This window comes from Mizuhopecten yessoensis, unplaced genomic scaffold (genome assembly GCF_002113885.1).
Source record: "Mizuhopecten yessoensis strain PY_sf001 unplaced genomic scaffold, ASM211388v2 scaffold11161, whole genome shotgun sequence".
Classification (NCBI taxonomy): Eukaryota; Metazoa; Mollusca; class Bivalvia; order Pectinida; family Pectinidae; genus Mizuhopecten; species Mizuhopecten yessoensis.
This window is the reverse complement of record NW_018408910.1, coordinates 29,762-43,841: the sequence shown is the minus strand read 5'-3', so window position 1 is coordinate 43,841 and position 14,080 is coordinate 29,762. Positions and strand designations below refer to the sequence as shown.

The 14,080-nt window shown below is 35.0% G+C and overlaps 1 protein-coding gene across 2 annotated transcripts; it reads left to right on the top strand.

Moving 5' to 3' along the window:
- The first annotated feature begins 1,359 nt into the window (after window positions 1-1,359).
- On the top strand, window positions 1,360-12,105 carry LOC110467110 (uncharacterized transporter slc-17.2-like). 2 transcript variants are annotated; one of them, XM_021524034.1, is made up of 11 exons: window positions 1,360-1,488; window positions 2,655-2,884; window positions 3,512-3,577; window positions 3,930-4,017; window positions 6,780-6,875; window positions 7,390-7,517; window positions 8,185-8,334; window positions 9,157-9,289; window positions 9,921-10,071; window positions 10,477-10,567; window positions 11,421-12,105. In XM_021524034.1, the coding sequence occupies exons 1-11, from the start codon at window positions 1,473-1,475 to the stop codon at window positions 11,637-11,639; spliced, it is 1,368 nt and encodes a 455-aa protein (XP_021379709.1). In that variant the 5' UTR covers window positions 1,360-1,472; the 3' UTR covers window positions 11,640-12,105. The 2 variants fall into 2 exon arrangements, with proteins under 2 accessions (XP_021379709.1, XP_021379708.1); XM_021524033.1 differs by having other exon boundaries at window positions 3,324-3,557; window positions 11,421-12,101.
- The last annotated feature ends 1,975 nt before the right edge of the window (window positions 12,106-14,080 follow it).

Genomic DNA, 14,080 nt, shown 5'->3' with positions numbered 1-14,080 from the left:
TCGTACATATGTAACCTCCTTGTCAGAGTTTTTGTCAATGTCACATGGTATCTTTATCATGCGACACACTATCCTGTCCAGGGAAAGAATACATAATGAATATTATATATCCCACTGAAACGTACCTTAAGAGGCGACTAATATGGTCTCCCTCTCCTGCAGAACTCCGTTTAACGGGTTAACATCTGTGGTTTCAGAAGAAATAAGAATGAATATGTGACCCCCACCCATTGGAACACATGGAATATAATCCTTGTCTGTCTATCTAGGCATCAGCTGTCATATGACAATAAGAGATCCTAGAGGGACTTGGCGCCCACCATCTTCATTCGTTCTTTGTCAGTTCGATCTATCTCTTCTTTTCTCTTATTTGTTTGATTTAGTCATGTAAACAGTAAATGCACGTTAAGGTAACCTTTTTGTTTATTCCATCAAAAAAGTAAACATGCACAAAGAAGGACCAGGGAAAACTTACGGAACAAATTTCAGAAAGAACTTTCCAGTATTTCCCGAGAAATAGCGAAATTTTCTTATCCAAACCATCTCAAAACTCAAAACTGAACATACTTAATAAGAAACTAAGAGGAACCTTCATATGAAATTTGAGAAAAATCCCCTGGGTACTTCCTGAGAAATAGCGATAACAAACATTCAATGTCAAAATCTAAGATGGCCGCCTTTCGACCATTTTGTTTTCCCGAGCCATCTAGCAATTTAACACGCTCAATAATAATCTAACCGGAACCTACGTATGAAAGTTAAGAAAGAACACTCAAGTCCTTCCTGAGAAATAGCGATAACAGACATTCACTGTCAAAATCCAAGATGGCCTCCTGTCGGCCATTTTGTTAATCCAATCAGTCTTAAAAGTAAACATGCACAAGAAGGGATCAAGAGAAAACTAAATATCATAATATAGAAAGATCCCTCCAGTACTTTCTGAGAAATAGCGATTACAAGAATTGTGTAAGGACAGTTTCAATAGCCCACCATCTGATGTTGGCGGGCGTCTTCTTTAGCCTCTTTCTTCGCGAGCCAACATACAATTTGACTTTTTCGACCGAAATAAAATCGATGTTTAGTATGGCATCATAGCACTAACGGTCGATTTTTTTCTTATTACACTACATGGCGTTAGTCTACACTATCAAATGACCAAACAATAAACGGACCCAGAACAGAGGTATAGATAAATGCGTTTTGTACGGGATGTTAATATTATAATGACATGAGAATTAACTTTGACACGTGTTTGACTAGTACGACATAAATTATGCGCAATGAAAACCATCGCCTGATTTCAGTACAAGCTGTTCTTGAGTACTTTAATATATGTCTACTCAGGAAATCATTCGTGCCAGTTTATAAATTGTAAATGGCTACCAGGGCAAACGATAATACATATTGTATAGCTGCCGGCACTTATGGATGACTACGGATGATCGATAGACCGAGCTAAAAAAACAACGAGGATGCCAAAGTCCATAGGTTGGTTTTTATCTTTATTGATTGATTTCTATTGTGGTCAATATGTCATATTTCACGAGACTTTACACTCTCTTATGATGGCGAATTGATTAGTCCTCAAAGATATTACTATTTTAAACCATTGAAATACAAATATCTGTTCTCTGTACATTTGTCGAAAGCGCCTTTCTAAATTGCGATCTTTCAGACACTATATAAAGTTAACATCAAATCGTTAATTAAATACGCTTCAAATACTTACGAATTATTATGTATTTCCGAACCACTCTGTAATATAATTATCTTTACATTCTCTTGAAGAAAATGACATCAAAAACACGAAAAAGGAAAACAAAAAACAGACAAAGTCAATTCTAGTATTACATTGTATTAGTGGCTCTGAAAATTTATATCTTTTGCAACAGTTCACCAGTTTTCGGGTAATCTAGAATTATAGAGCTATTAAAGGTTTCAAAAACAGATTTCAGACTTATGTATTACTGATTGTAATTTCCAATCAGACGCGAATATTATTATACTCTGTGTTTTATCATATAACAGATAAAGGTACAATTTTGTCATGGTAACAGACGGGTGGGTTATGATAAAACAGACATGCTACTTTGTCAAAAGTAGATCTCAGTTAAAGTTCAAAACGCTTCCCACGGTGCGAAAGGGGGAAATTACGCGTGAAAACAATATAAGGTAATCAGATTGAAATAATTTCGTACATGCACACAGAGGATTCAAACACCTTTTTGCCTTGATATAATTAGTTTACGTAATGAGTTCGTTTTACATAGTGATATTGATATATGCCAGTTTCGCACCGAGGCTTAAACAAGACTTTTTTATTTGTTCAAATTTCTACCTAAAGAATGATTGTTTAACTTGCCTTCCCGTTCATTTGCCATATATCTTTTTCTTAAACATATATCAGGGGCTGCTTTCTCTCTATCTTTTTTATCAATGATTCCTTTTTATACCTTCATTTCTTATTAGATATTGCCAAATCCCTGTATAACGCTAACAGTTATGTAGACAAATAGTGGAAGTGCAGAATTTCAGGATTTGTTTAAAACGATTTAACGTCCTGTCAAGAATTTCAGCAGATTATAAAACATATAAAATATCACAAATGTTAACCACCTTGATGTTTATTAATTACAAAATCTTACGTTATTTAGAGAATATACCCCTTCTGGACGACCAAAAGAAGAAACAGTACACCTTCACGCTTTGGCAGAAATATACATCATGTCGATGGCAAGTAGGAATCACCGCCGCACTCGCAATGTCCTGTTCCATACTTCTCAGACTCAATATGACAATGGTGGTGGTCTGCATGACACCTGGAAACCTGACACTAGCCGTATCACAAAATGGGACAGAAATCACCATACGTGACCCATACTTGGTAAGTGTATAGTCACTACGATTGGTCATCCTTTTTTACTGTCATCCCGTTTAAATCAAGCATGTGTTTTCACGTTATGCGGCCAGAATTTCCTTTGCCTTTCTGAAAGTTTAAATATTGCTAAATAAGATATTAAATTATCTAAACGTATATAACAGATAAAGGAAAAAAGTATATACCAAAAAAATCATATATATTCACATGTTCAAAAAAAGGCATCTTTTTAACAGTCTGTCATTTTCGTTTAGATAAAGCCGGTCAAATAGCAAGGATACACGTAGGCGGTCAGATCATCAAATTCTACAAAATTCTCTAAAACAGACATTAAGTTGGAAATTGCTATACAAACGAAACCACCAACTATATAACCAAATATGACAAAGGCTTTGTCGATTGATTTATATTATTTTTTGTTATTGATGCTGTTTTGTTAATCTAGAACAACTACGTATATTGGGATAGCACTATTGAGGGACTGCTGATATCAGGGTACTACATTGGTCAGGTGTTCACATCTCTTGTCTTTGGAACCTTTACGGGAAGGATTAGCGGGAGGAAATTTATTTTCTTTCTGACGTCAGCGCTTATTGTGGTATCATTTGTTACACCAGCTTTAACATTCTTCAGCCCCTACCTGGTCCTAGCAACACGAGTTTTGATCGGCATAGCAACGGTGCGTTTTGTCCGGACGAGGTATATTTCAACAAAATGAAAATTCAATATAAAATGAATGATGGTTTATTTTCATAATTATGCATGAACAATTTGTTAGCCTTGACTTCAGAAATCCAGTATCAACATTTTATATCTAAAACCATCTTTTGTGTAGGTTTTTAACGTCTGCGTAACAGGAATTATCGCAAGCAAATCCTGATTGAATTTTGCGTTTCGTTGGCCGCTCAAACAAATAAAACTCAAACCTTACCCAGTAGCGGTAATATAGACCAAAATGTTTAAGGTTTAAACAAAACAATACTATTACTCTATGTTCTGTATATTTCTATTCGTCTACCTTTGTATCATGTAAGACTTCATTACATTCCAGGGAGGATTAGAACCTTGTGGCACTCAGCTCTTGTCTAATTGGGCCCCTTTACACGAACGGGCTCAGATGATGTCGATAACGGAGCAGGGTAACTATGTTACTGTATTGTACCTTCAAAAATATTTTTAACGATTGAACATTTTCATTCAATATTTTGATATATTGTCCTTATCTCACGTATCGGCTCGGTTTATTGTTCCTGTCTAATGGATGTCTTAACGACGCCAGCGGCACACTGGGGAGTAGCTACTCATTATGTTAAGCATTGTTTGCCATTGGCTTTATGTAATTCTGTGATAAATAAGGGTCTACAAAACGAATATGGTTTTGATTTCCCAGTATCTATCAATTGTCTCAAGTTTTGCAATTTATACACAATTTCACACGGAATGCTAATTAACTTCGGCTTATTCAAATAAAGGAATCTGATTAACAAATAAGTTTCTATTATTTTTATGTAAGTAAATAAACAATTAGTAACTCCATGTTTACGTTATTTTGTTATTGTTTAATATTTGAGAACAACATCCTCTGTATTGTAGTAGATTTTTTGTGGGTTTTTTCGACATTTATCCAACACTTCAGTTTGAAAATTGTATAATCACAGCTTTAATTGTTTTTCACAAAAACTTTATAGTGTAGCAGGAAATTACTTATTTCATATTGTTAATACAACATCACTTTCCATGAAAACATACAGCGATAACGCAGCGTCAACGCAATAACACTTGTCCAACATTTGATTTTAGTATTTCAAAAACTCTCCTTTTGATTCCGAGTGCTTTGTCAAAACAGTACCGAATTTGAGTGAATACGTTACCTACAATTCATACCTGGGTACATTTGCCCTTTGAAAGACTTTTTTATGTAACCTCAGGGTAGTTTGCTAAATCTGGCAAAAGTCGCAGATTTCAATTTACTAATTGGTTCCACAAACAGACGACCGCCAGTCGCAATTTTGATATGAAGATCGTAAAATGGTTTCCAAAACTGGCCAACTTTGTACAAAAACAATGGAGAGACGAACATTTACTGACAAAATAGACTCAACTACATATGATGTTCTGAGTCAATGGTATACAAATTGAGGGGCAGATTTTTTTTTTAGAACGGGTGTGTGACAGTACGTATCAATATGCGGAACAACTGTATCGTAAAACAGTTTAATTTCATTTCTTGTAAAACCGAGATTATTAAATACATCTTTTTCTAACAAAAAATGAAAAGAAATAGGTTTAATAAGAATTGTTATTTCATATAAAAGTTGGTTAAATATCCAACAGATTTGTTATTTGGGCTGTTGCCAATTTTTGAGTAATAATTATTTTTTCTCCACGACATCTTCCAGAAAAAGAAGAAAGCTCTAGTCAATTTTGAGATCAATGTATACGTAACTATCGACACTCAATTTCTGTCTAGGTATGTAGGACACTGTTATCGTGATGATTTTTTATGTCCTACGCATTTTCACGCACGGAAAGGTCATTGCAATCGTCATTACAACCGGATTTTCGTTTTTGGTGCATTGTATCTAACAGTGCAGATGTTTCTGAGAGTTAATAATCTCGATTTATTCCCTCCATTTAACAGTTTGGTTCATGAATTTATATTGGTACGCATTTCTATTAGTTGATACATTTCAGAATTTCTCAGGATTTGGTTTAACATCAGCACATTCTATCATACAGTGCTTGACTCTAAATTGTTGGTCACAGGCGTGACAAAAGGGGCAATTTTCATTTTGTAAAGTGTAAATCTGTATATTGTAGGTATAACCTATGGATAGTCGCAAGGGGGAAATTTCCTCGTGAGGTCGCCTGTAGTTTTTGTGCACTAAGTAATATTAGGTTGAAAACTTATAAATATCTTCCAACCATTATTGTTGGACGCTTGTTTTAATAAAATTTGCTATGGAATGTTTTAAATCAGTTTATCACAAATTCCTTATGATTCAAATATATATAATGCAAATTGAAGACAGATGTTCACCATCCCTGCTGCGTCGTTGAACGGGAACGTTCGAGTGGCTTTTGTAAGAACCATATTGAAACAAACGAAGTACCCAAACGAGATCCAGAAAGAAAATGCATCTCTAAAGTGTTTGCATTTCAGAAACGCAGAAAAATCCAGCATTTTAGCAAATATTTCATTTAAATAGAAACATCTTTTGTTAATAAATCAAGAAAATAATTCAACATTTTTTTGTCATACTACTACGAAAACTAATTGAAAACTCGAATTTCGAACCGTAATCAATTACTATTGGCAGCATACCTGAAATTTCTACACAAGCAATTCGGCAGCCCGATGTAAATTCTATATAATTACTTAATGCAAATAATTCTTACAATTTAAGTTCGTGCTTGCGACGAACTATTTACAGTCAAACATGTTAAGGTTGATTGCTTAACTTGGTCATTGACAATTTGCATGTACCAACTAAGAAAGCTGGTGTGTTGCGGCTCCTGTGCTGTTAATATATGATAATTTACAATCATTTAATCTTTACAATAAGATAGGATGTATTTGCTATTGATGTTTATTTGCATATCTATCATATTTTAGTTTGGTTCGTTGGATATATAATAATCTGTGAACATCTTTTTTCACAGTGCTGTTGGACCCTAAATGACTTAAGTTCTGCACGTGCCGTTAAACACAAACAAATAGAAGTCTTCATGGTTTTCATTCCCCGTAGTATATCGTCCGTTGATGTTGACTTTCATTGCTTCGTAGTTCTATTTATTTGTTTTTACGCGCTATGCTATACATGTTGACGGATACACAAGATTCTTTTAACATCAAGGTTTCACAAATATCCACCAAATGTATTTGTATTATTTGTGTCAGCCAACAGCATTGGCGGGATAGGAAACTTCATCCTGTCAGGGTTCATCTGTAACATACCTGTCCTTGGCGGCTGGCCATTTATATTTTACATTTTCAGTAAGTTTTAACTCGTTTATATACAAATGTAAATTTATCTCCATGTGATATAATATCTGCTGTATAAGCCTTTTCTAATTGATAATCATTTTGCGTTCTGAGTTGTTCTAGGTATTCTGTGAATCAAGACAAAATTTCACGAATGTTCAAAATATCAAGTTGAAATACAAAATATTTTCTCACACTATTGCTAGTGAAAATATACAAAATGGTAAGACCTCCGATCGTTGAACTATTGCACTAAGCAGCTTTAGCTACGGAAATAAACATCAGCGTATCGCCTTTAGCACTTACAAACGTATTAATTACACAATTGGATGAAAGTTCAGCTATCAATGGGACGCTTAATCCAATAAAACCAAACGAAAATAAAATGTAAACGTCCATCTCTGATAGGTGTTTGATACAGAATAATTTCATTACGTTATAGCATCATTGATGTCAATCTCATGAACACTATTTGAAACGAGCCTGATTTTGTTTTATATGCTACTTTTCAAGTTTTCCCAAACAGGTGGAATAAATATGGTAGCCATGATTCTATGGCTTTTCCTGGTATATGACAAACCAAGTAAACATCCTTGGATTAAGCCAGCAGAAGTTGATTATATCAACAGTCATAGAACAAAATCACATGACAAGGTATACTGTATTGTCATTTTCAAATCATATACTTTGCGCTGAAAATTGAATAGGCTGTATTAGCAAGATTTCATGTGAGAAACGATAAGACCTATTGATGAGCATAACAATAGGAGAACAACCAGTATTTGGGACATGCAGTGAGAGGTTCCATATTGGACAAACAAGAAATGTTACATTTATCCAAGAGCCTTAACTTCGTTTTAACTGTAACCGATAATATGTTATAGACTTTTCAAATCAATGGAAGATCCCCAAATTCACGTTATATTAATGCTACGTCATTATCCGTCATCGAAATTATATTGAATGCCATTGTTGTTCGGTTCGATGTTTGGTGCAGCAAATCATAAAAAACGCATACATAGTAAACATTTCCAGTGACGTAATACAGCATACCAAATATAATCAAAAAACTCTAACCGTGACCATAAAGGTATTCGTTCGCGAAATATCTCGTGTAATCCGAGACGTTAGTCAAACATGTGTTGTATTACTTTTTTGGAATAATTATGACTAGTCCTCTCGATTGTTTGATAATGATTTAACGTCGGAAAAGGGTCAGACGCTTTTACAGTATAACATGATAAAATAACTCAAATTCATCCATGTGTGTATTAATGCTACAACAGAGACAACACAAATATGTGTTTTTTTATAATTACAGCCTCTGGTGGTACCTTGGTTCAAGATGATGACATCGGGACCAGTTTGGGCATGTGTACTAGGATATGTGACATCCGGAACTCTCTTTATGGTCATGGCGGTGTGCCTTCCACTATATATAGAACAAGTCCTAAAATTTGACGTTGCAACGGTAATGTATCATTTTTGAGATGAAGTTTCTAAAATATCAGGTGAAGTTGTTTTTATTTTATCATTTGTATTGTTTCATTATTATATAAAATAGATCAACAATTTCTGTTCAAAGTTTGGTTCAGGTTTAGCGTCCTCTTAATAGTTATGGCATTATGGGAACAGGTGCCAACGAAAACGTCCGAAAATGAAAGCGTAAGGTAGCGAGAAAATGTATAGCATCCAAAGTATAGCAATGGGGGCAGCAGAGCAATATCGATTTCCTCTATGTCGGTTTAGTTGAAGAGACCGAAGAAAACCTTCGATTCTCTAGATCCCTATTTCCTAACCAGGAATGATAATAATAAAGCTATTTACCACCGTTCCTACACCCTTAAACCTGACGGAATTTAAATTGAAATGATACAACAAGCAACGAATTTCTTTGTCAGGTGTTAAATCAATCAGATAGAGAATAATATAACAATTCAATAAAAAAATGTCACACTGTAGGCAAGTCCTGGTGGACTCATCTGATAATTTCATTGTTGAAAGGACTGCTTTCCCAGAGCCCCTCTCCCCGTCTTCCTGTCATTTCCCTCAAATATTCTCTTTATACTCCCTCCGTACTCTGCCTCCTTTATACACAAACGCCAGCACGCTTCCGCACACGCAAATGACCTAAGCTGTTGATAGGAGGTTTAAAAAACTAAAGTCAAAACCATACTAAATTTTATTATCATTTTGGACATTGAACCTACCTGATGGACACAACACAAATTACCTTAAACTTGCAGATGATGACACGTTTTTTTCAAGGTTTAATAAAGACATCTCGTTACAGAATGGGTTGGTCTCCGCATTAGCATTCGTCGGCCGATTTCTTGGAGCACTAGTTTTTGGATACCTGTCTGATTGGATCTTTACAAAAAGATTGCTATCATTGATAACAATAAGGAAGACATGTCATGCTACTGGTGAGATTTCTTGTGTATTGATAACAATGTGTTTCAATGAAAACTCAATTTTCTGCTTAATTAACAGAAAACGCAAACATAAAGTTAGAAAGAGGTTTCATTATAAGATGTCCCTACATGATGGGTTAAAAACACTTTTTTACAAAGCATTTCTGTGGACAAAGTATTTGTACTAATCGAAACTAAAAAAAAACTTTCTTAATAGATTTTCAAATTTCCTCTTTTGCTCGGTTTTGTTTTCGAATATCAGTTTTGTTATATGTTAAGTATTGGTATTTCAAATGACCGATGACTTGACTCTTTGCAGAGTGTAGATAACATTCCAATATGAGGCGGAATGGGTAAACTTATTTTCCGTCCCTGTAGCTGCCTGTAGTATTAAAGTGCTATTTTGCAAAATGTCTCTTTATTTTCTTACAACTGCATTTACTGACTTAGCTCATTGTGGCTTATAGTGAGTTGTTTTCTGCAGTTCAGAGTCGAGACACCAGTCATTTGCGCTCTTTGTTTGGGAAATATTTTCGAAAGCTCGTAAACAATTACTGTTTGTGTTCAAAACAAAAAACAAACTTAGCATTTATAGCTATTCTGAACATCAGTTTTGATTTTGTGATATTTTTGTCCATGTAAGGTCTACTTGGATCAATTCCTATTATTCTCGGCATTAGTTTTCTGGGACAAGACGACCAGAGACTGGCCGTTGTACTAATGACTCTCTACTGGTTCACACTCACCTGTATGAACTCTGGATTCAGGGTCAATCCAGCCGACATAGCTCCGAGGTACGTCAGAGAACGCACTCAAAGCCATTCAGGCCAGATGTTTTTTGGCTTTGTTTAAAAGCATATCGGCAATGCAAGTCATTTAGGGCCACATAACACCGTAATGAATACTTCAAACTTGAACTAAATAGATGTAAAAATATATAAATAGAATGATATAATTTCATATATCATTGTAAAGATCAATTAAGTGTAAATAGTCATATATAAACTGCACAGAAATTGTATCAAATACATTTTTCATTGATAGTACATTATATAATCTGTCACGTACATGTAAGAATAGGCCTTCTGTATAATATAGTAACTCTTCAAACACTTCTATAATTTATACACAATGCAGTTTGTTTCGATCAAGTCATATATTGTCCGTGTGTACCTTTTAGACCTTTGATTTTTTTCCAGATTTGCAGGGGTGATTTGTGGAATGTGTGTTTTCCTGAACAGTGTAGTTTCGTTGTTTGTGCCGATGGTGGTAACGGCTCTCACTCCCAATGTAAGGTTACCGATTTTCTGGTATAAAGTCAACTGTTACTGTAAATGCATACCTTTAACGTGCGTTTATGATAATGATTAAACCCCATGGTCAGTAATAAGTCTTGTACATACATGTATATCGCTGTACAACCTTGCCATGTTGTACCTAAATGAGACACAGTAGTCTAGTGGTAGGATGCCAGGTTCGTGACCGAAGGGTTACGGGTTCGAGTCACGCCACGGCAATGTGTTGTATCTTTGAGCAAGATCCTTTACTCCGTTTGTTCCAGTCCATCTTTGGGAAAGATCCTTTACTCCGTTTGTTCAAGTCTATTCAGCTGTACGTGGTTGGGCAATGTTAGAATTGTAGAATGCTAGCTGTGAGCGCCGAAATGGCAGCACCGGCTGTATGCTCCCCATGGAGTTGAGAAATATATGTCCTTTTTGCAAAGGCCCTATAACCACGGATACTAATTTGTTAACCGCTTTAAGACGACCTACGAATTAGGTTGTGATAAAGCGGTATATACGAACCTCGATTTACTATTATTCAATGATAGAAACAGGAGAAAAAATAAGCAAACTTGATCACTGATTGCCTTATCTATCTTAACGTATAAAACACACAAAAATTGCAGATGATACTAAGTAAATTTAAGATCTAATGACTGACTACAAATCTAGCAGCTTTTGATCTTCATATGGCTCTTCAGATTTATTTCCGTTTTCTGTATTTTCCGGGAATGATGTTGTAATTTAGGTTTCACTTAAGGGTGTTTGCATGTTGTAATAATCTGTAATGTAGGGTAAGTTTGTTCTAGTTAATAGCATAATTCAAAATAGAATTATTTGAATTGTACACTTCTCTTTAGGGTACAGCTGATGAGTGGCAAATAGTTTTTTACGGATGTGTTGGCGTGTCTGTGGTTGGAACTGTGGTGTTTCTAGTGCTTGCCAGTGCCAAAGAACAGGAATGGGCCAAGGATCCAGAAATGGACAAAGATGTAGTCATCAAAGTGACCGGAAGTAACAACCACGCCTTTGATGTTGACTCGGTATGTAGTCAGAATTCAAGCTACTCCTTCAAGTGAACAAACAACCCACATTTAACAGGACGTAGGAAACTCGTGGATTAAATTTAATGCCATTAACTTGATTTGTATTTCGTCGGAATAGTGAGTTATTGTTTTTGTGTTGTTAACGACAATAAACTAAACATTTTAGTCCATAAGGCTTTATCTTGTCCATGGTTTAGTAGTCAGAAAACGGAAAAACAAAAACTCGTTGTGTTATCCTTAGTTGGTTAACAGCACAGCAACGGGTAGGTCATTTCCGACCTAACAACAAAAATAATGGACAGTTATAAATCGAAATACACCAAATGTAACAGTAAAAGATTATAATCTGCATAGACTAGTACAAAGCAAAACGGTCAGAAACTATTATATTTTGATTTTATGGTGTAGAACAATTCCACGTACTCATTCGAAAATCTTTGACAAATGTATTGTATAGAACAATGCTTTTCACATCATACACATTTTTATTTTTTATCTCAAGTCTGTCTATGATCAAAATAAGCTTCTACTTTTCTTTACATCGCAAAGTTAAAACCAAATAAAAGCAAACTAAATCAGCTCCGAGTTTTCAACAAGTGTTATAATTATATATAAAATGGAAAGTAAGTAAGCTGGATATTGAATTCCTAACGGACCACCAACAGAAAAGATTATCACGGCCAATTAAAAGTAGAAAAAAATCATGTAACCAGAAACGGCTTCCAAAAACAAAAAAGTAAACGACGAACGCTAACTTGAAAGGTGAACTTGGCTATGACTAGCTATATCTTAATAAACAGACCAACTATTTTAGAGACACCTACTATTTGGAAAAGATTTAGATAAGTAATATTATCATACAACATTATCGTGATGGCTGTATGTCCATGCAGTCTCATGTTAACAGTTTAACTGCTAATGGTTAGCGACATGCTATGTATTGAAAAATGGTCAGAGCGCTTCAATAAATATAAATGGGTAATGTACGAATGACCCGTTCGGAGATCAGTAAGGATAACGTCACCTCAGCAGCTTTCTCTATAGCTACATTTGTTCAACACTGTTTACCGATTTAAGGTTTTATAATGTGTACTCTATTATCTATGGATTGATTCCGATCATTTTGCCACTTTGAACGTACACATTTTGTTTTTGGAGGTTTAAAATATGTAAAATCAACAATATGTGATAATGTTAATACATGTACTTTACTAATTGAAGTATTCTTCAAAGTTTTGTTGAGAAGGCTCGTAGAATGGTCCATACTACTTACATTCGGTACATTATTCGATTTAATGTGCTCAAGGGCGAGATAGATAGCCTGGGCTCCAAGAGAGAACATTAATAAATCATTGGTCTGCATCTAACAGCGGCATCTTTCGGAACCATTGCTGCGGCTACCTATCATCATAATTTGCATAATCAGTATAAAATGATTGAAAGTCCTTGTATTTGGAATGCAATTTCAAAATGGCTGAATGGTAGGCGTAAGATTCAGTGTAGGACTGTATCGCCTCTTCAGGCAAACTCAAAAGTCATGGAGAAACACATATCGTTGAAAATGATTGGAAAGTGTCCGAATTCATTGGGACGCTTTCCAAGTGGGATGAAATATGAACACACTGGTTGGAAAACAGTTGGAAACTAAGGTTCATCATTTGGTTTGAGTACGAGTGAAACGGCTAGATTTGAAGGATATGATCCTAATGGAATAGCAAATGTTTTTTTCTTGATGATTAAAAGGACCACCTTTTTATTAAATGTATAAAAGTAAGTGAAGTTCGCCGTTAAACATGCCATCATGAGGCAACATGTAGTACATTTGTATGTGTAAGTGCAATGTTGGACTCTGTAACTGAGCTATCTGGTTGCTTTAGAATAATCTATTACAAATAAATAAATAAACAAAAAGCATACATTTTTTTTACTTTATTCATTAGTTAGGGCTGCCTTTTTTATATAAATTTAGAGGGTTTTTTTGTTTGATATTTACATGTCTCCCTTCTTCAGCTTCAACTCTGACAGCGTATAGATTAGCGTATACGCAGTGGGAAAAAAAGCTCGGCGGATTGATACTTGTTTCTAATATGACGCCGGTACTTGGACCATATTAGGGATCCATTACATCTAATGTTACAACAAAGTAATGCTGGCAAACTTCTTATTCTATGGATGAACATTCAAATATCTCTGACGGTATTCTTAATTTACTCATATCACTGGAACTATATTATCCTAACAGCCACGGCCTCCGTAGTTACCATCATAGCAACCCACTTCAATTGCTTTTTGTAGCATTTAACATTTTTTGGATCTATATATAAGGATTGCCCTTCTTTTTAACGGCGTATACGGTAGTATGAAGTGAACGCAGTTGTAACGCGCAACATAGAATATGTTCATTGCCAACTGCGTTCAAAAAGAAGGTCAAACCTTAATTGGTTTTTTTTTGTTAAACGTCCTATTAACAGATA